The sequence below is a fragment of the Hippopotamus amphibius genome, chromosome 14 (genome assembly GCF_030028045.1).
Source record: "Hippopotamus amphibius kiboko isolate mHipAmp2 chromosome 14, mHipAmp2.hap2, whole genome shotgun sequence".
NCBI lineage: Eukaryota > Metazoa > Chordata > Mammalia > Artiodactyla > Hippopotamidae > Hippopotamus > Hippopotamus amphibius.
Genome location: NC_080199.1, coordinates 75190158 through 75210814, shown reverse-complemented (window position 1 = coordinate 75210814; position 20657 = coordinate 75190158). Strand labels below are relative to the sequence as shown.

Below are 20657 nucleotides of genomic sequence, written 5' to 3'. Positions count from 1 at the left end.
ACTGCAGGAAAGGGAAAGCCTCATTGTTCAAGTCAACAGGGAAACTAGAGCAAAGAGAAGTGACCTTTCTAGGTCTTAGAACCCACAGACCACACAATGCTGGACGATGGCCTTTAGAAACTGGCCCCGGGGGTGTGTTTAACCATCATACTTCCTTCTGTAACGTATTATTATGAAACTGTGACCCAGTCTCTTACCTGGAATTAGGATGTGATTGGAAAGTGGGGTAAAAACTGAAATTATGTTCCTTGAAAATCTCCGTCCACGTCCTGTGAAATTTTTCTCTTTTACTTCTTAGATAGTTGAGAAGATCGCCGTAGCAACAATATTCGAAAATCAAGTAAATTGGTCCTGAAATAGTGATAGTTTTAACCCTAGGTATACAGACAAAATAATTTTTTCCGACATCTGTGTAACAGAAACCACGCTCTATGAGAACTCCTTCTCCCCTGACTCTCTCTGAAACTGTCTCTTCTTGGACTTTAAATTCAGCTTTTTTGCTTAAACTCCTTGGAAAGCTGTCTCTTCTCGTCTTCCACGTTGGTCCATGTGGCCTCACCGAGAACCACTGGCCACCTACATGCTCCGGTTTGCAACTGGGAGTGATATGCTGACTGCGTTGTGAGCCCTTGGTAAATACAAGCTGACTTGTGGGTTACCTGAGGAGGGAGAAATATATCCCTAGTCACCTCCTAAATCCACTCTCTCTTTATTTCTTTGTCCCGATGCCAGGCTGGCTGTCCCAGAAGGAATGACCCTTAGGCACAGGGGCCAGGTACTTCTGGGAAGAAGGGAGGGAATCGGAGCACATGGTGCATTGGGTTCCGGGAGAACAGAGCTTGAACTTCACCCCGCCGGCTGCGCCTTACTTGAAGCCGCCCAGCTGAGACCGTGGCCAAGCGGTGCAGCTGTTCTCGGCACTGCCCTTGGGCCAGCTCCACAGCTGGGGAGAGGCACCCTCTGAGCAGGCGGAGAGAGACACCACAAGATGGACTTGCAGTGTTATTACTATTATTATTCTTGAGCGAGCTGCATAGCTCGTGGGATCTCAGTTCCCTGACCAAGGATTGAACCCGGGCCTGTGGCGATGAAAGCGCTGGGTCCCAACCACTGGACCACCAGGGAATTCCCTTGGAGCAGGTTAGAATTACGAGGTTGATCCCAATGAAGACAGGTGTGGTCTGCACTGACCCACCGGACTCTAGAGCGCTGTACGGCCAATCCCACCTGGGTGTGGGGCCCACACTGTGACTGGGAGAAGGAGAGGGAAAAGGAGAGCAAATGCCCTCTTTGTCTTCAGGCCAAAATGTTTTCGATTAGGGGGTCCCAGCGGAAGCTGGTTACCTGACAGGGTGCACGCCCCCAGCAGGTTCACAATGTTCTCGTGGCCGCCCAGGTGGGTCATCATTTTGAGTTCAGACATGAGAGCCTCTCTTTCCGAGCTGTCTGCTTTTTCTGTCAATGGCGGGACATTACAGATGGAAAACAGAAGCAAAATAGTTATTTCAGGTTATTTAATAAGTTAAAATTTTCCTCAGTTCAGAGCAGATTTGCATAAAAGTTTTAAAATACATATGATAACACTTACATACATTGTGAATAATACTCTATGTTTTAAGACAGAATTTCAAAGGGTGTAGCATGAAAGTTGAATCAAATCATGTGCCTTTCTGCTGGACTTGCCTCTACCCACAAAATAAAAATCTTTATAATTGACCCTTAAGAAATAAATAAAACATAATAATAATAATACATGATGTTCCCCCACAGGTGAAGGAAATAAATATGCTGAAGGGAAAAACACGCTTTTTTTTTGACGCTTGGATGTGTTGACGTCATAAAGTGATAAGACGGGAATGTCCGCGAGGGTAGTTGGTTCCAGCCTGTGACCCTCAGGTCTAGAATCTAAAAGGTGTCCGTGGGTCCAATGGTGAGAAGGTCAAAGAGGACCAATTCCTGCTGACCAGGTTCTCAGCAGCATCCCTAATTCATACTGAGGAATGAATGCTGAGCAGGCTGGCACGTGCCCGCTTGCCGTCCCTGGAGTGAGTCTAGACAGCCTGGCGAAGGACACTCATCACCTCGCTTAGGGGTATCGCATGGAGGTACTCACGGCTGGACTCAAAGTTCTCCTGTCCTCGAGGCCAAGTGCCCAGGTGGTCAGGACGCCCTGCCCAGGAGGGTGCCGGAGGCCTAGAGCCAGGCCAGGGGCTCTGGACCTTCCTCTCCAGGCAACCCCCCTCTGTTAACATATTCTTTCTTACAGATGGAGTAACTTTACATTCAGTGGAGATTTGGTTAGCTCTTTCCGGGTGTCCTGGAGGACATGTGGCCTTCGTGTGGCTCTCCCAGAGCTTCGAGGCATCCGTTCGGACGCGCGTGAGCACTCAGGGGCCTGCTAATTGCCAGCACCCCGGCCTGGGAGTGACACCCTTCACTGTGTGCCCTGGGACCCTGTGCCGCGCGTCTTCCACTGCCTCATGTTTTGTAAGGATTCGTGGCTTTCAGTTGTCCGGGGCTTGTGCCTCATGACCGGAAGAATAGATTTTTACAGCGTGCTGAAGTTTTTCAAAGCACTGTCATAGACACTACCTGGCTTTCATTCATTCATTCACTCCTACTGTGTATGGGGCAAGGTGCCAGGCCTTGGGGGGGGTAAATGATAGGAAGACACAGCCCCTGTCTCCCCGGAGCTTAGAGCCTCCTCGAGAGGGGAGCCGAGGAAACGAACAATTACAATACAGTGTCATAAATGCCACGCGGCACAAATGAACGTATCTGTGACACAGAAACAGCCTCACAGACACAAAGAATAGACTTGTCATTGCTGAGGGCGTGGGGCAGGGATGGAGTGGGAGTTTGGGATTAGCAGATGCAAACTATTATATATAGGATGGATAAACAACCAGGTCCTGCTGTAGAGCACACGGGACTATATTCTATATCCTGTGATGAACCAGAATGGAAAAGAATGTGTATACATATGGGTAACTGAGTCACTTCACTGTACAGCAGAAACTAATATGACATTGTAAATCAACTAGACTTCAATAATAAAATAAAAATAAAAAAGTGCCACGTGGCAAATGAATGTAGGGGTTCTGTCCCACACAAGAAGGACATCCCCTAAGGGTGGGGAAGGGGACACTGAATGTCTGTGTTGAGACCTGAGGGAAACTAGGAGTTCACCAGGTGGATTCACAGGGAGAAGGCTGAAGGAGAACACACCACCTTGAAGGAGAAGGATGGGCCCAGAGCAAGAAAGAGGACAGCACAGCAAAGCACACAGACCCGCCCTCACGAGGCTTACGGACTACTGGGGCAGCTAAGACATCAGTTGAATAATTAAACAAATATGTAATTATAGTTGTAATCCATTTTATGGGGAAGAAGAAACCATAGAGAAGCTAGGGTATAGCATCTAGCAAAGAACCTGAGGTCATCGGTGGCGTGAGAGAAGGCTTCCCAGAGGAAGTGGTATTTGAGCTGAGATCTACAGGAGGAGCAGGAGATAAAGACGTGAAAGGGGAAGGGGAAGTGGAAGAACAGACTGTGCAAAGGCCCTGAGGTGGGAGAGAGCACCCGTTCCAGAGGAACTGAGAGCTGGACATGCTGCGGTGTGAGGGGAGAGGCGGGCTGGGCTGGAAAGGTTAAGCAGGAAAATGATGTGATGTGCTTTGCATTTCATAACCATCACTTGGGCTTTAGAATCCAAAAGGAGGTAAGAGTGCATATAGGGTAGCCGCTTGGAAGGTTAGAGCGTGGATTCAGAAGAGATAGACTTGGGCTGGGTGGTAGTAACAGAGGTTAGGAGAAAAGAGAATGGACTCGAGAGGCACCAGGCAGGAAGCCTGATAGGAATAGCCTACAGCGAATTAGAATGAGGATGGTTTCAAGGGTGAGTTAGTCTTAGGTTTTCTGCTTGGCCTGACTGGATGGAATATGGCCAGTCTCTGGTACTCGTAACCAATCAGCGAGAGAGGGCGTGTCAATGGAGGGCCAGGGTCGGAGGAGTCCACTTTGGATAAGCTGAACTTGAGGGACCTTGGAGATGGCCAAGCATTTGGACATAACCCGACGCTCTGAAGGGAGGTGTAATCACGAGAACCACTGGTACACAGGATGAGGTCACGGGTGAGCTGAGACAGCCAATGAGCGTGCTGAGTGAAAAGGGAAGGGGGCCTAGGAGCGCGCCTTCAGGAACTCTGCATGAAGAGCTGGGTGAGAAGATGAGGGACCCGCAATGGACAGTGAAGCACTCAGAGGGGAGGGAGGAAACCAGAAGACAATGGCGACATGGAAACCAAAGGAAGAAAGCACGTAAAGATGGAGGGAACAGTCAATCGTGCCAATTTATGCAAAACATTCAATTCATGCCCCATAGACTTAGTTCATGGTGGTGGTGGTGGTGGTGGGGAAGTCACTGATCACTTAGCCAAAGCCAGCTGGGGGCATTCTTGCTAAATGGGTGATGCTAAGGAGAGGATGTCTGGGAGGGCCAGATGGCAGCAGACGAGAAATGAGTGGGAAGTGACACAGAGGCTTCAATTCCCTCTTCCACCCAGAGTCTGTGTCAAAATGTAAGACACACAGTTTTCTGTAGCAACGGTATCCCCAAGCACTGAGGCTGAAGAAACCTAAACAAACAGAGAAGAGGAAGAAGAGGTGGAGTTTTGTGTTCACGACTTGTATTTTATATTCAGAACTTGGTTGACACCCACCCCAACTCACTCCCTTTTCAGCTTTGGAGCACGGCAAGCAGTAACCCTAGCCATGATGGAAAAGAGGAGGTGGGAGGCGGCAGCTCCCCTCTTCGTGCATCCCTGTGTCTGTCGGTCCACGTAACCGTACCTTTCAGCATTTTGACTGCGACCTGGGTTGAGACCCCTGTCTTACTAATTCCACAGGCGGTTGCGTTCATCACTTTTCCAAAAGCACCCGATCCCAGGACCTTCCCTGCAAGACACACGGTGAGTGAGTGCACGTGGAAGATTTCCCAACAGGGAGGAAACGCGACAGAAACATTTGGAACATTCGATTCTTACCAAATTCTAAATTTTCTCTTGGAAACTCCCATTTGAGATCATATTCATATTCTCTGAAGTCAATGTAGAAGTACTCGTTATCCAGAGAGCCGGTCACCTGCACCATCTGTAGCTGGCTTTCATACCGCAATTGCTTCAGAGATGAAATAAGGAGCCGATTAGCCACAGGGAATGCGTCAGAAACGGGGCACAGTGAGGACGGTTTACCTTTGCTTTTACCTTTTTGTACTTGTGACAAAGTAGCATGGTTAGAACGGCAATGAAGGGAAGACAGAGGCCAATTGTTGCGTAGAATGAGATGCTGTCCTGGATGAAAGGGAAGGGGCCTGCAGTGGAAGAGCATCGCGGGGCAGGGAATGAGAACTCCAGGCGGACGCTCAGCAGGTGCTCCTTACCACCTCTCCCGTCCTGTCTCAGGAACCCACAAGCCCCCTACAAACACGCTGTCCCCACAGAAAATCGGGCCATGCTCCTGTAAAGGGCTCATCCCCCCAAATTGTAAGTGATTCTGAACCCATTTAAAAAAGTCATTTAGTAGGGGTTTTAAGAATTACATCTATGTAAACCCACAGGATATGCAAGTCAGATAAAAACAGAAGTTTGTCTCTCTATATAAAATAAACAACATGGTCCTAGTATATTGCACAGAAAACTATATTCAGTAACTTGTAATAAACTATAATAGGAAAGAATCTGAAAAGAAAAAAATATATATATGACTGAATCACTAAAAAAAGTTTGTCTACTCTATATAAAATAAACAACACAGTCCTACTCCATAGCACAGGGAACTTTATTCAATATTTTATAATAAATTATAATGGAAAAGAATCTGAAAAAGAATATATATCTATAAACTGCATCACTTTGCTGTATACCTGAAGCTAACACAACACTGTAAATCAACTATACCTCAACTAAAAAAAACCTTGCGTTCCCACAATGAGGCTGTCATATGAATGTGGGGAAGTTAGTTTGGGGATGATGGTGGCTCTGAACCAGTAGTGTAGGCGGCCAGGTTTCAGAATTGCTTAATTTCAGAGGGCTTTAAATATCAAACCAAAAATGATAAAACAGCAGGCTACAGGCAAATAAGGAGATTGACTGAAAGGGACCGTGCCTCCCTAGAGCTGGATCTCTCGGTAGATGTCCCCCATACCGGGGGTTTATGGTTCTACCCACGTCACACGAATTCACGAGTCACAAAACGTCAGTAGAAGTCACCCTGCCCTTGAACTATAAAACATATACGTTCAGTGGGGATTCTTGCCTGACTCAAAGAGCCTTCTCGTCTCACATACCAAACCTACACGCTCTGCTAAACTCCCCAAATAAAAGCCAACAACAGGGACTGACTTCTAGGGGGGGAATTCCTGAAGGTGGTGCATTACCATAGCAACCGGCATGTACCTGGTGAGTTTAGAAGGATTGTTTCACACGAGGTGCCGAGGGAATTGTAGGCACAGCACTTCACCAGGAACCCTTTAACTGCCTCGCTCATGTTCAGGGTGCTGCTTGATACCCACTGCCCAAACACTTTTCTGTTGGCCTTTTTATTCCAAATCCCTTCTGTGATTTCTTCTGTGCAGCTGAAAAGACATGGCAGACAGAGAAGTCAGATGGGGCGGCAGGGCTGTCAACGGATTGGAAGTGAGGGTCTCTCCACTGGGGTCTACAAGAGATGCACCTATGACAGGTTATCAGAACAATCTATGACCATTTAGAATGGTGGTCGACTCAGAAGGCAAGCATTTTAAATGCCTCCTCGTTTCTTCTTAAACTGAATTCATGAGAAAGAGTCAATATGTCAGAGAGAGTTTTATGTTCTTCTAACACAAGAGGGGCCTATGTCTTCATTACTTGGGAGACTTGTCTGAACACTTCTTCCAGGTCCAGGATGGTAACGGGTACCCATCAGAGGAACAAGAAGCCTGACTTGCGGATGCCTCGGCGAGCACTTGAGGTTTCCCTGTAGAAAACAACAGGGAAAACAAGCTCATGGAGTACGGTGCTTTCCAGAAAGGGTTTCCTAGTCAGCTTCACATAGGCTGACCATTAATTCTCAGCAGTTTGTGCTTCTGGGAGCGTGTCACGTGCAGGGTGACTCAAAGAGGGGGTCCCTCTTTCCTTTTGTCATGTCACCTTCTGCACGGGCAGCCCTCAACCTCTCTGGGGAGCACCCCCCTTTTCTACTGCTAGACCTCTCCTGGAGAGAGCTCAGGTGTAGACCTCTATCTACCTGAGCATCCCAAAATGCTTCAGGAGAAGCCTCTGCAAAAAGTCCAACAAAATGTACTTTCATCTTTTTATAGACCAGAGAAACAAAGATTACGAAAGCAACTAAATGGCAGGTAGTATGACTTTTGGCCCTTCCTTAACAGGACCTTTCAAAGTACTAAAATCAATAAAGTCACACACCAAAGCACCTTCAGAGAGGACATGGAATCGCATCTTAGCTTCCATCCTTCCTTCAAAGGATTTGCCCAGAAAGAGATCTGCATATCAACAGAGCCGGCAGATACGAAAGTATAGTTTCAAAACACGTCAGCACGTCAAAACAGTTTTGTAGCACTCCTTCCCTGAGCCATGACTTAGCTCTCTCTGGTCCAACTTAATACAGCATTAAAGAGTTACAAGAGTAAAATCAAACGTCTTGACAGTTTCACTTACTTCTTATATTCAGCGTGAACATTTTCGTGAACTGGGCATCATCATTTTCTGCATGGAAGATATATTGTCCCGGCTGGTGTTTATGGTTGCAAAACTTAGATATGCTGTTGGAAAAAGAATGAAAGACAGACTTAGCCAGATTCTTTGAGGAGATGCTGAAATGGATGATGGTGTGCATGGGAGAGAGGCTTCTGGGAGACACTCACTCTCTCAAGTTCAGTGGACAGGGAGGTGCCTGGATGCTCTTGTTACTCAAAATGTGGTCCACACACAGGCAGCGTCTGCCTTGGTATTATCTAGGAGCTCGTTAGAAATACAAAATCGCAGGCCCCACCCCAGCCCCACTGACTCAGAGTCTGCATTTTAAGATGATCTCCGTGGAACGCACGTGCACATTAGAGGTGGAGAAGCACTGACCCAGGCTGAGCTCCTACGAGATGCAAGACGGTTCCAGCCCCTACTGTTACATACATGCCAGACTAGTCTGACCTCCCGGAGCTATGGAAGAACCTTGGTAGGTGGCAGAGCCCATGGACCACGCCCCCCCCAGCTTCCTGAAAGGAAGACCAAGCTCTCTGACGCTGGTCCAAGGCAGGACCTATGACCAACCCTTGCCTTACGCAGCGACTGACAGTGATGAGGGCTCAACTACACTGAGTACAGACATCTTTGGCTGGTCTCAGCAGGCTCTAGTATCTACTTGGAGTGCTCTTCCACCATGCCTACCGGGTGTATGGCATTGGGGATCATTCACCATGCCTACAAGGTGTTTGGTATCTGGGATCATCCATCAAGTCTAGCAGGTATGTGAGATGGTGCATATCTTAGTGGGATGGGGGATATGATAGGAGACGTGGGGCAGCAAGAAGCTGTGAAATGTGCCTTCCTGCACTGAAGAAAGAGAAAAAAATTTCCCCTCGAATAAGAAAATCTAAGCCTTGTTCGGAAGATACTGAATTAGGCCACCTCTATACAGCCTACCTGAAGTAAAAAAGAAAACGTACACAGGAGGAGTTGTGCAGGATGCGAAAGACCCCTGAGTGTGGCTCTTGTCTTCAGAGACATCGTGATCCGGGTGGGTGGACAAAGCCTTCCTGCGGGCAATGGTGAGAACATGAAACCCGAGGCCCGCGGAGGATCAGAGGAGGCAGAGGCCAGGGTGGGCGAGAGAAGCTCAGAGGGCTTCACAGACGCAAGCATTGAGCTAGGTCTTCACAGATGAGCTGGTTTTCATGAGAGGGCAAAGAAAAGACATCCAAGGAGGCAACGGCATGATTTAAGCCGTGAGGCAGGAACTCAGAAGGCCACAAGAAGAGGAACGGGGAGGCCTCTTGGCTGGCGCAGAGGTGCAGGGTGGGATGTAGGAGAACAGAGGGTGGTGGGGCCAGGTGATCAGGGGCCTGGGAAAAGAAGCCTAACCATTTAGACCTGACGGAGAAAGCAGGGGCGAGACGCTGTGGATTCCCGAGCAGGAGAGGAACGTTATGAACAGTATTTTGGTTTAGAGTGATGGCAGCAGGAGGGGACGTCTGGAGGCAGCTGTTGAAGTAACCCCAGAAGTCATGCATGTGTGCATGCGTGCATTCACTGACCCATTCTCCTGTCAATGGTAGAGGCTGTTGACCGGAGGAAACGGGAGTCCAACAGCGAGTTAGCAAAACTGGGTTTCTCTTCTCACAGAATTTACAGTTTAGTGGTGAAGGCAGACAAGCAATAAGCAGTTACGATATAGTGTGGGGACTCCTAGGAGAGAAGAACTACAGGTTCAGATTTGAGAGTTTAGAGCATGAAAAGCTGAGTGTCGTCTAAGGCAGGGAAAATGGAGAGGGAGAGGAAAGCGCCAACCTGAGAGGCACCAGGACAACAAGAAACAGCAGCTGCTGGATTGCACGTGAAGACGAAGGAGAGAACAGATCTTCCCCCCACCCCTGCCCCGATTCCTGAGAGTCAAAGCCCACCCCTAGCAATCGATAGAGGAGCTTTTGAGCCCGGGTTTACTGGACACCAGTGTTCTGCATCCTTAATTCGGAAGCTTAGAGGTAATTCTGACTGTATATAGCGATGGGAGATTTCATTGACTATTAAGCGAGCACTGAACAAGCTTTTTGTTTGCCTCATTAACAAGAAGGCTGAAGAAGCAGAAGGGGGAATTTCTTATCCTGACCTACTTCTGGACAACCAGAAGTTTGGTGAAGTGGAAATGGCAGAAAGAATGGTGGAAAGCCAAATTATAACTTTAGGGAGAAAAGTAAGTATAGGTACATGCAGTTTCCACACTTTACGAAGTCAGGGTTTAAGTGGTCCAAGAAGAGAAAGATGTGAGCTTCTAAAAGGGAAAATGTAATTCTCACCGGATAATAGCGAAAGACCCTGAAAAAAGGAAGAAGAGAAGAGATAAAAAAAGAAGCCAGTGTGGCTAGCCAGGGAGCATGCCAAAAGCACCAATCAATTTGATAAAGAAATTACCAACTAATGAGAACCTACTGTGTAGCACAGGAAACTCTAGTCAATACTCTGTGGTGACCTAAATGGGAAGGAAATCCAAAAAAGGAGGGGATATATGGTCCCCGTATAGCTGATTCACTTTGCTGCACAGCAGAAACTAATACAACTTTATAAAGCAATGATACTCCAATAAAAATTAATTACAAAAAAAAAAGAAGTGACCGATACAACTACTGATTATCATGCAGACCAAAGTAATCTGTTTTGTGGACATTTTCCCTCCTAAGTCTTTTGTGCTGTCTGAGCGGAGCGTGACTTGTCATGGGATGGATGGGACGGCACCTGAAAGATTCTCACGCTTCACCGGAACACAAAATTGAATCTCCAGGTCCTTCTCAACTGCCTGTCCTCCTGTTTACGGCAGTCAACCACAGCAAGAGCAATAACTGCATCGCCACCGACCCTCCCCTGGAAATTCCAAGGGGACTAACCAATTAGTGCCAGGGAGTTTCAAACTTCCCCTTTCCCTGGGGTTTTTCTGAAAACGGCCAGCGGCCATGAGATGGGAGATCAGGAAACTGGAGTCCATAGCGAAATACTTTTGGTGACTAAAAAGATGTGTTCTCGGTACAACTATGAGAAGGGATTTCTCCTCTGTTACAAGCAAAATGCAGGTGATTTTTATTTTCCATTTAGTGCCCAGAGCTGGGGAGTTGAGAAGCTGCAGGTCTTTCCAGCGGCTCAGGGAGTAATTTCACTGTAGAAAATGCTTTATTCAAAGAGCAAGAGATGATCAAAGTCAAACCAGAAAACGGAATAATAAAGCACAGATTGGGGAAGCTGAGCGCTTCTGAAACTGGAGAGTGAGGAGCTGGCAGGACTGAGTGGCTTCACCCGGGACTGGGAGACCCCCATCAGCAGATCCTGCCCTCTCAAATGGCAGGGCGTGGAGGGGGTAACAGCCTGGCTGAAGTTGAACCCAGTCTGCACACCTTTCTGTCCAGGGTTAGACAGAGATAGCTGGGCAGGGGCAGGAGAGGTGCTGGTGACTTTATATCACTCTACACAATACCATGTTCACTTTTGTTTTATCTCAGGGGAGCCCAGAAGCCTGGGGAAGTATTATACAATCATTAGAAACCCAATAGCAAAGTCCAGCCCATCTCAGAAGGGGGCACACTTTTCTTTTTAAGTAACCAAAGTGCACGCCTGCATTTTTGTCTTCTCACACACCGAGTCTGAGAGTCTCACACATTTGAAAGGAGCTGGTGTCAAGAGGCAGTACCAGAGTGATGGTTAAACGCTGGCTGTGAAGCCAACTCTGCCATCGCCTGGGGGTGTGACCTTGGGCGAGTCACTGACCTTCTCTGTACTTGTTTCCTCAACCGTAAAATGAAGATGTAATAGTATCCACCTTACACAGTTGTTAGAGGAGAAGTTTTTAAGTGCTTATTAAAGCAGTTTTATATAACTGGCTTACAATAGTGCCTAGCACATGGTAAACACAATAAATGTGTTAGATCATCATTACTATGAGGCTTATTTAGTCTGGGAGTCATTTTGAATAAAAACGACATTTAGAAGCTTTACTCTGGGGTATACGTTAAGTGAGAAAGTCACATTAAAATAAAGATGCAAAGAAAAAAAAAAACGAAAGTAAATGCCCCTCAACAGGAGTTAGTCAAAATAAAATTTTCTAAAAAGTGGAATACTAAGTAGCCATAAAAGTGATAATGTAAATAATAATAATAATGTCCTTACTAACAGCAAGAGATGATATTTTTAAAGTGAAAAAGCAGGTGACAAATGGCACAGTTTCAGGTTTGTGCAAAAACCTATACTTAAGGTATTCCTATCACGGTGGTTACGCAGACAAAGTCTGAAACATAATTCCTGGTGGTGGAATCACGGGTGTCATTTCTGTTTTTTTAAAAGGCAATTTCAGAAAATAAGAGTGAATGAAAGGTATTGACTTTGCCCTAGGTGTGGGGAAGTCACTTAGCCTGTTCCCATATTTCATAAAATGGGATGAGGTGGGTTAAATGAGATAATCCGTAAAAAGGACTCTGCACCTCGGCACACAGTAGGGGCTCAAAGAAGTTTCTTTAGGTCTCAGTGAGGCTTCGTGACGTGGTTAGTACCTTACAATTGAGGGGGCAGGGTTTGGCTGGAGGTTCCCGCTGTTTACACCCAGAACGTCTTTCCTTCTTTTCTGTATACGCTCAGGGCTCCTTCAGGGAACCACGAAAATTCCTCCTGTAGAATCACATATCATTTATTAACTTGAGAGCTGGCTTTTTCGTTTGTCCTGAGAAGGACCACGTCTCACCACCTAGAAGCCAGATTCCACCACTGGTACCAGTAAGTGCTCAGTTAGTGCCTCTTGTGAACAGCACTTAGACTTCCTAGAGTTGGGAAATTAAATATTTCAGGGAAAAAGAAACGCCTAAGGAGACTCTTTGAGAAGAAATTACTTAAATAATTATAACATCCTAATAAGTTGTTTTGTGTGTGTGTGTGTGTGTGTGTGTGTGTGTGTGTGTGTGTGTGTGTTTTAACCATGAAACTAGGAAAAGCTAAGGCAGATTTTGTTTAGACGTAAGTCTACAGAGATAGGAAATCATGCAAACTAACAGATGAAATATGCTAGAACCTTTTCCCAAGACCAGGCTGTCAGGACTGCTGGAAAGTTATAATTTCATAAAATGTAAACACATAAAGCCAAGCCCTAATAAACTTTGGTATCATGTTTGAGGAAGTAAATTGGAGAAACGAAGCCAGGAAGGTGGGGAAGCAGCAAGATTTCTGGCACACATGCTCTGACCGCACCAAAGCTTTTTCAGGAGTACTGTTATTACACAGACCTTTCGGTTACATACAAAAACTGGTGTCACTTTGCTTATAAAGTCCTCTCTGGCCCCATGAGGAAAATACTGTATTTCATAAACAAAATTCAGTTTGACTAAACTGTTGAACCTAAGCAGTGGGTAAAGGATGCTCATTGCACTATTCTTGGAGCTTATGAGTAAATTTGGAACTGTTTATAATAAAAAAAACTGAAAAGAACTCAGGTTAGAATTTAATCTGCATCCCCTATCACAACTCAGAACCTCATGTGGAGAGCTGACAACACTTAGAGCACTTGTGTTCAATTTTTGGGCTCCATCTCACCTTGGCTTTGTGAATCTACTGGCCCATCACGCCCAGTACATGGTTATCACCAATTAATATTGTGGCTCTTCAAGAACTTTTTGAATAAAATAAACACTGAGTGTTAGGTGTCGTGGTGAGCGCCGTGAGTTAGGTGTTGTGGTGAGTGTGGCGGTCCTTGCAGTGCAAAGTGTACGCCGCTGACTCTTCTCGGGCCCAGGCTATGCACTTTGAGCTGCTTCTTAGGGGTGGTGATGAATTCGTTCATTTACTAAACAGCCTTTGACTGCACGAGGCATTGTACAAAGACAGAGAAATGACAGCACCTATCCCAACGGAGGTCATGAACTCACTGGTGGGATTCAACACACAAAGAGGTTGACTCTATCACCAGGTAGTTATGAATGAGAGGTCCACGTCACGATGGAAATCAGAATTTGATGTATTCATTTAGCTGCCTCCAGAAGATGACTACTTGAGGTCAGGGCTGCAGAGTGCGGTCATGGGGTGAAACCAGGTTAACTAGCCCGCTAGACTGGCCTCAGACCCATATAGCAGAGACACGGTCCTCTAATCAGTGAGCCTGTCAGATCTTAAGAACTGTGCCAGATGTCACCAGCACAAGTAGCAGGGACCTCCCAGGCAGTTTCTAGGACTTACATGTGCCTGTGTAACTTGAGGGAGCTGGGGAGAGATACCGCCTTGTTCACCCTCGTAGCCCCTCACGGCATCGAGCCCATCAAGGAGGTATGAAAAGAATACTTATTGAACTAAATTGAGTGGATCCTCTGTCTCTTTGAATCAGGTTCAAAAGAGAATCCCACCGTGCTAAGAGCCTCTCTGACACAGGGGCACAATACGAAGGAGGACGGGGAGGGGACGTCCCTGGCGTCCGGTGGTTAAGACTCCTTGCTTCCAATGCATGGGGCATGGATGGATCCCTGGTCGGGGCACTAAGATCTCACACGCTGTGCGGCGTGGCCTGAACACAGAAACAAAACAAACAGAAACAAAACAAACAAAACCAAAGAAGGACGGGGAAAGGGACGGCACTCACATCCTGAAGGCAGGGAGTCAGCTCAACTAGCAGGAGAGGGGCTGACTCCCTGCCTTCTGCTTTCAAAAGGCTGGTGGTTCAGCGCAAGGGCTTATGACAGTGGGGTGGCCTCTCCAAGGCAGTGGTTCTCAACCCCAGGCAACTCTTTCTCACCAGGAGACGTTGGCGAAGTCTGGAGATATTTCTGCGTGTCACAACTGGGGGTCGTGGTGCTACCGACATCCAACGGGTGGAGGCCAGGGACGATGCTGAACACCCTACCGTGCTTAGAAGAGACCCCCAGAATGAAGAGTTACCCAGCCCAGGATGTCAACAGGCTGCTGTTGAGAAGCCCGGAGTTAGGGGACTGTGTGTCCATCCAAAGGCTGCCTTCTTAATTACTTGAAAAATCAATGCTTCGAACAGTAGGAGGCTTGGGCGAGAGAGGGTGGACAGTTCCAGGCAAACCCCGTGTAACAGCATTTGCTTAAAAAAGCAAACAAGGATCAGTTACAAATCATTTTGGGGTATAGGACAGCACAGTCATCAGGAAACAAACCGAGAAGAATCAGGATGAAAAGAGCTTAACCCTGACTCTTCACCAAGACCCGTGCTATCCGATAGGAATATAATGCAAGTCACCTACGTTAAAGTTTACAGTGAGCTATCTAAAAAGTAAAAAGGAGTAAACGGTAATAACAGATTTTATGTAACTCAATATATATAAAATACTATCATTTTAACATATAATCAAGACAAAAATTATTGAGATATTTTTCATTCTGTTTTTCATACTGTCTTCAAAATCCGCTGTGCATGTTACAGCCACAGCACACTTGCACTGGGACCCGCCGCACTGCAAGCTCCCAATAGCCATACGTGGCTGGCGGCTACTGTACCACACGGCACAGATCCAGACATGTGATAGGAATCACCAGAGGTTCTCATTAAAAAGGTAGCATCTGGTGGGACGTTCCTGACGGTCCGGTGGTTAAGACTATGCGCTCCCACTGCAGGGGGTGAGGGTTCATTCCCTGGTCGGGGGACTAAATCCTGTGTGCCGGGCGGTGCGGCCAAAAAAAAAAAAGTAGAATCTGGGTATTGAGCCCCCATTTTGGTTCAGCATGTCTGGAATGCGAGCCAGGAATCCACGTTCCCAACATTCACCCAGCTGATTCCTGTACAGTTGGGTTATGGACCCGTTTGTTGAGCATCGGTGATTTACTCTAAACCATCGACGTGTCTGAGAGATGGCAGGTGCCTCTCAGCTCATAATCTATCCTGAAGCCATGTTACCTAGGGTTAGTTTTAGGAGATAAGGGATATCACAGCCATGGGAAATACAAAGAAGAGCTGGTTTTTTTTTTTTGGGGGGGGGAGAGTGATAAATTAGGAGTTTGGGATTAACATATACACACTACTATATGTAAAATAGGTAAACAACAAGGACTTGCCGTCTAGTACAGGGAACTAGATTCAATATCTTGTAATAACCTATAATGCAAAGGAATCTGAAAAAGAATATATATGTATGTATGTATGTATAAATGAATCACTGTGATGTACACTTGAAACTAACACAACATTGTAAGTTAATGATACTTCAATTTAAAAAAAAGAAGAGCTGTCTTTTTGTTTTCCAAAGAGGGCCTGAAGCATTTCTCCCACAAGAGAAACTTGCGTGCCGTTGGACAAATCCCCAGGAAAATGAGATTTGCCTTCAGCATTTATCATTGAGCTATTTCTGCATTTATTTTTTGAAAACTTAAATCAACACACCTATACGTAGTGTTTTCCTGTTTTTGAGAGGTTTTACTTCCTCAGTCATCTGCAAACGGGCTGAGAGACCCCGTGTACCAATAGCACGTACCCTCAAACAGGAAGTAACGACCCAGTGACTCAGAAAATGCCAGACTCAAACTGATACGATTCTTTCCGTTTTTCGTGCCGTGGGTGACACTATCTGAACTGATTACAGAGCTGCCACTGTGCCCTCACATCCGCTGTTTGCTTTCCCATCTTCAGTTGTCAACGTCACAGCACATAAACTTAAAACACAAAACCGCCCTTCTTGAGGGCCACCAGAAGGGTCGTGCCAGCAATGATGACGTGGTCTGTGTTTGCTCACCTGTACCCGTCACCCAGGCCACTTTGCTCACAAGGAAATGATTTTCGAGAGAAGGTCCACGTACATCTGATTTGTGGGTATGCTTTAAACCTGACAGAAAAACAAAACTCTTCATACTGGTCAATTTCATAATCTTCACTTGATTTGGAAGCGTTTATAAATCCCTTTTCTGTAAAAAATAAATGCATTTATACATTAGATAATGAGACTCATATGGAGGAAAGATATTGAGACGATAAGTAAATTTTTATGCATCAGTTTTGTGCAAGACAACTCAGATTTGATAGTCGAACAAGAAATGCAGAGGAGTTCTGTCCCCAGTTATAAGCCTGACCACATCACCTTCTGATTCCTCTCAGAATTGGCTGTATTCCCAAAGAAATATATAAATAAACCTAGATTTTGCTGACAAGTTCAAGGGGGTGGAAGGGCTCCCCCCAGCCTGGCCAACACAGAGGGACCCACCGACAATCCCTGTCCCCAGTCAGAACGGCCCCCTCGTGACACATCCCGCATAAAGTAATCTCGGGGTGCAAACAGGATAGTCTAGCTGGCAATATTCACAAGGTTTCCATAAGCAGCACTTCGTTATTAGTTTAATAAGAGAATCCCTTCATTTCTTAGCATTTTCATGATGGCTGAAGGCTGCCACCTACTCCGAGATTACTTAAAGTGTGGTGCCTGGCAGATCCTCCGCAGCGCACCCACATTTCCACGCATCTAAGTGCATGTCCCGCCCTCTCAGCCACTCATCTCTGCCCTGAGAGACAGTTCTCAGGTAGTGCTCACTAAGGGTTCATTTTGTGTCTGGCCCTCTGCCAGGTTTTGGGACTACAGGATAGAAGGGATTATTTCTGTCCTTAGGAAACTTCCAGCCTATTGGAAGACAAAAATCCCCAAACAGAGGGTCACATTACATCATGGTGACTGCAAAGGTGGTGGCATTCAGGCGGCCTTGGTTTAACCAGAAAGGGCAGGGAAGGGGTAGCTTATACTTGCAAAGCTCTCCTAATTTAGTTTCTTTCTCAGCTTTTTGATACTAACATTATTCTGAAAGCAGAATTTGCAGTACCTACCTTACATTCCACACTAAAACAACTAAAAACATGAGTACAGATTACGTGCGCAGCCTGCATTACCTAGGATGGTGACCAAAGCTGATTTACTGGGATGCTCTGAAGAGGAACAAGTGTAATAGCCAGTGTCGTTTCTTCCCACTGATGATACAAAAGCAAACAGAATCCGTATCATAGTTCTGTTTGTGGAATAGGTACTCATCTCAAAGTAGCTGCCCTAGATTTTAATAAAACAGAATTTGAATGGAGTGATTTCCACCTGGACTCTTGGTTCATTTTTTTCTGCATTTTCAGGATGCAAGCTCATCCTCTCACCTCTTCCAGTGCTTTATTCTCTAATTTCCAGCTGAGCCCAAATCCGTGGTTCACATGAACAGCTTTGCACCGTATCCATAAGGGTTCCCCTACTTTAAGAAATAATTGTGGCGGTGTGGTCTGAGGAGTTTGGTTTAGATCTAGAAGATGAAAACATCTCAGGTAAGAAAAAAAGTGATTTTTTTTCCCTCATACAAAATATATCCTGAACATTCTGCACAACAAAGATTTTAATGGCATCTCAAATGTTGCCAACCATCTCAAAATAAAAGAGTCTTTCAGAGATTGACTAGTCTCTTATGAAGAAGTAAGCACTGGCAGAAACCATAATATTACATTGGAAATGGCCTGAAGGAACCACAGAATTTTTGAAATTGAGTGAGGACTTTAGGGGTGATGACTAGTCCCAGATTGTCTCTAAGGAACAGTCACTGAACACAGAAGGGCACGACACCGTGGTCTTACCAATAGTGAAGAGGGTCGTGCATTCCCTGCCCAGCTCATTTCTTGCACAACACCTTATGTCTGTTCCAAATAACTCACGGAGGACGCGCTCCTCCTTTGTAACGACAGCTGGACTTTCTCCTTTACAGCTGCAATGAAAAAATAAATGTCAGTTGACTAAACATCTTTTAAAATCACAAATGAATGTTTAGAAGAAGAACCAAATGAAAGGTTCTAGAGTTTAAGAGCCTGATAAGAAAGCTTATCAGGACAGGAGCAGGTCACAAGGTAAACCAACTCACAACTAGTTATTCCTGATCTCACCCAATTAGATTAACAGGAGACCGAATCACATAATAAAACAGTTTAAAAGGTTTTGTGTTTGGTGACCGCTCAGCTGTTATTAAAGAGACAGAACGAATGGAAGAATTGAGAAAAGACAGAGAGGGGGGAGAAAGAGAAAAATGGAGAAAAGGAAAAGCATGATTAGGTTTTAAGACAGCTTAACAAGGTGTAGGCATCTTTTCTTTGATGCTCTGAAGAGGACAACCAGTGGGGAGAGGGAGAGAGGCCAGAGTTGCACAAGTCCCCAGAGCCCCCGGAGCTCACAGAGGAGACAGCGGTGTCACTTGCAGGGAGTCAGCCACCATCCTCTCCTCTCCCACCTCCCTAACCATCTCCTTTCCCAAAGCAGATACGGCTTTTAGAATCTGTGCAGAGTCACTTTTTTTCTCTTTATCACTTTAGTTAAATGTATTCTTATCTTTGTTTATGCATTATTCCTTGAGGGTTTTTTTTTTAATTATAAGGCAACAATCATTATGTTCATTTTGGAAAATCCAGAAAAACCCAAAGAAAAGAATTTTAAATCGCCCATATTCCTTCCAGCATGAGAGACCTGTTACTGTTTTGCTGCATGTAGCTTTCTAATCTTTTTCTTTTCTGTGCACACATTACATATATATCTATAGGAAATCTCTACTTCTTGTTCCTTTAAAATTTGGGATCCCATTCATATTATTTGGTAACCTGATTTTTTACTTTTTCTCCTTCTCTTTAGTCCCATTTTTCAATAAAAGTTGTTTAGTGAATTTTAAATAGTTCAAATGGCATAAACCCTTATTTTGTGAACACTTAGCTATGACACATGAAAAACAAAAGTAAACATTTATAGGGTCCTTACTATCTGCCAGGCACTGTTCTATGTGCTTCACGGGTACAAGTTTATTTACTTATCAGAGCAATTGTATAAGGTAAGTACTGCTCCCACTCCCGTTCTTCTGATGAGGCAGAGAGGGGTTAAGTTCAAGGCCACACAAGTTCAACCAGGATTCAAACCCAGGCAGATTCTACATCCCTAAATGATCATATCAAACTGCTCTTCCAGAATAAACAGAATAATCACAAATTAAACATTTATTCACAGGGGATTTCTTACTTAAAGGGAATCATACACTAAACTCTGGACCTTTCTTTTTCCCAAACCAAATGCTTAGGGAGGCGGCAACCCTGTAACTGAAAAGGGCTCTTATTCGTGTCGTGTGATAGCCAGGGAGGTCCTACAGGTCCACGACACCCCCACCACCCTCCCTTGGAAGTCCATGCCAATCATTCTTTAAAAAGCCAAAGTTTCCTGTTAACATGGTAAGAAATTGTACAGACAGTATGATGTCAACTATATTAGAAAAAGACCGGAAAAGTAAAGTCATAATAGCAGTTCTCTCTCCACATGTCGTACCTGTCACTCTGTGAATCGCAGAACACCCATTCCACGGTCGGTTCTGGAATGCTCTCCGAGATGCAGACCAGGGCGTCCTGATTTTCCATTTTTCTAAAGTAAGGTCTCCTTAATGTGTAAAGCAGTGTATCTAAAGCATCATAAATTATTAACATTTTAATATTAAAAGTGTTTAATATCATAAACATTAAAGAAAATAACTGTCTCAGCAGCCTCTTCAAAAGAAGAATTCTGCACCGTGATGAAAAGTTAATCTTTTATACCATAGCGGTGTCTTCTGCTCCACTCCAAATATATATAATAACATACTCCCTCCTCATTAAATTCAACTCTGGCTGAAATGCCAACTTTAGCATTTATTCTCTTAGCTAATGTCTTTGGGTGTTTCATGAATCCAAAGACAACTCAAATTTAGTGGATTGAAGCCATGTAAAAACACAAATATCGATACGCATGGGAAAAAGAAAAGTAGAAATCACATAGTTTATAACACATACTTATATAGCTTAAGACCCAACTTTCTTTCCATAATTTTATCTAGAACTAGGCAGAAATATAGCAGGATGGAGGTGGAACTGGAACAGAATTGAGAGGCTTGGTTTAGCTTCCT

The 20657-nt window shown here is 45.2% G+C and overlaps 1 protein-coding gene across 1 annotated transcript in view; it reads right to left on the bottom strand.

Moving 5' to 3' along the window:
• FLT3 (fms related receptor tyrosine kinase 3) overlaps positions 1–20657 on the bottom strand; it is a 67596-nt gene that overhangs the window by 16395 nt on the left and 30544 nt on the right. Inside the window, exons 5-17 of the mRNA XM_057707216.1 lie at positions 20048–20177; positions 18331–18458; positions 17866–18005; positions 17614–17767; positions 16475–16643; positions 7716–7819; positions 6906–7014; positions 6456–6634; positions 5265–5371; positions 5046–5178; positions 4852–4956; positions 1345–1455; positions 198–351 (exon numbers count right to left, since the gene is read on the bottom strand). Of these exons, the coding sequence (XP_057563199.1) occupies positions 198–351; positions 1345–1455; positions 4852–4956; positions 5046–5178; positions 5265–5371; positions 6456–6634; positions 6906–7014; positions 7716–7819; positions 16475–16643; positions 17614–17767; positions 17866–18005; positions 18331–18458; positions 20048–20177 (1723 nt within the window). The remainder of the gene's footprint in view (positions 1–197; positions 352–1344; positions 1456–4851; positions 4957–5045; positions 5179–5264; positions 5372–6455; positions 6635–6905; positions 7015–7715; positions 7820–16474; positions 16644–17613; positions 17768–17865; positions 18006–18330; positions 18459–20047; positions 20178–20657) is intronic.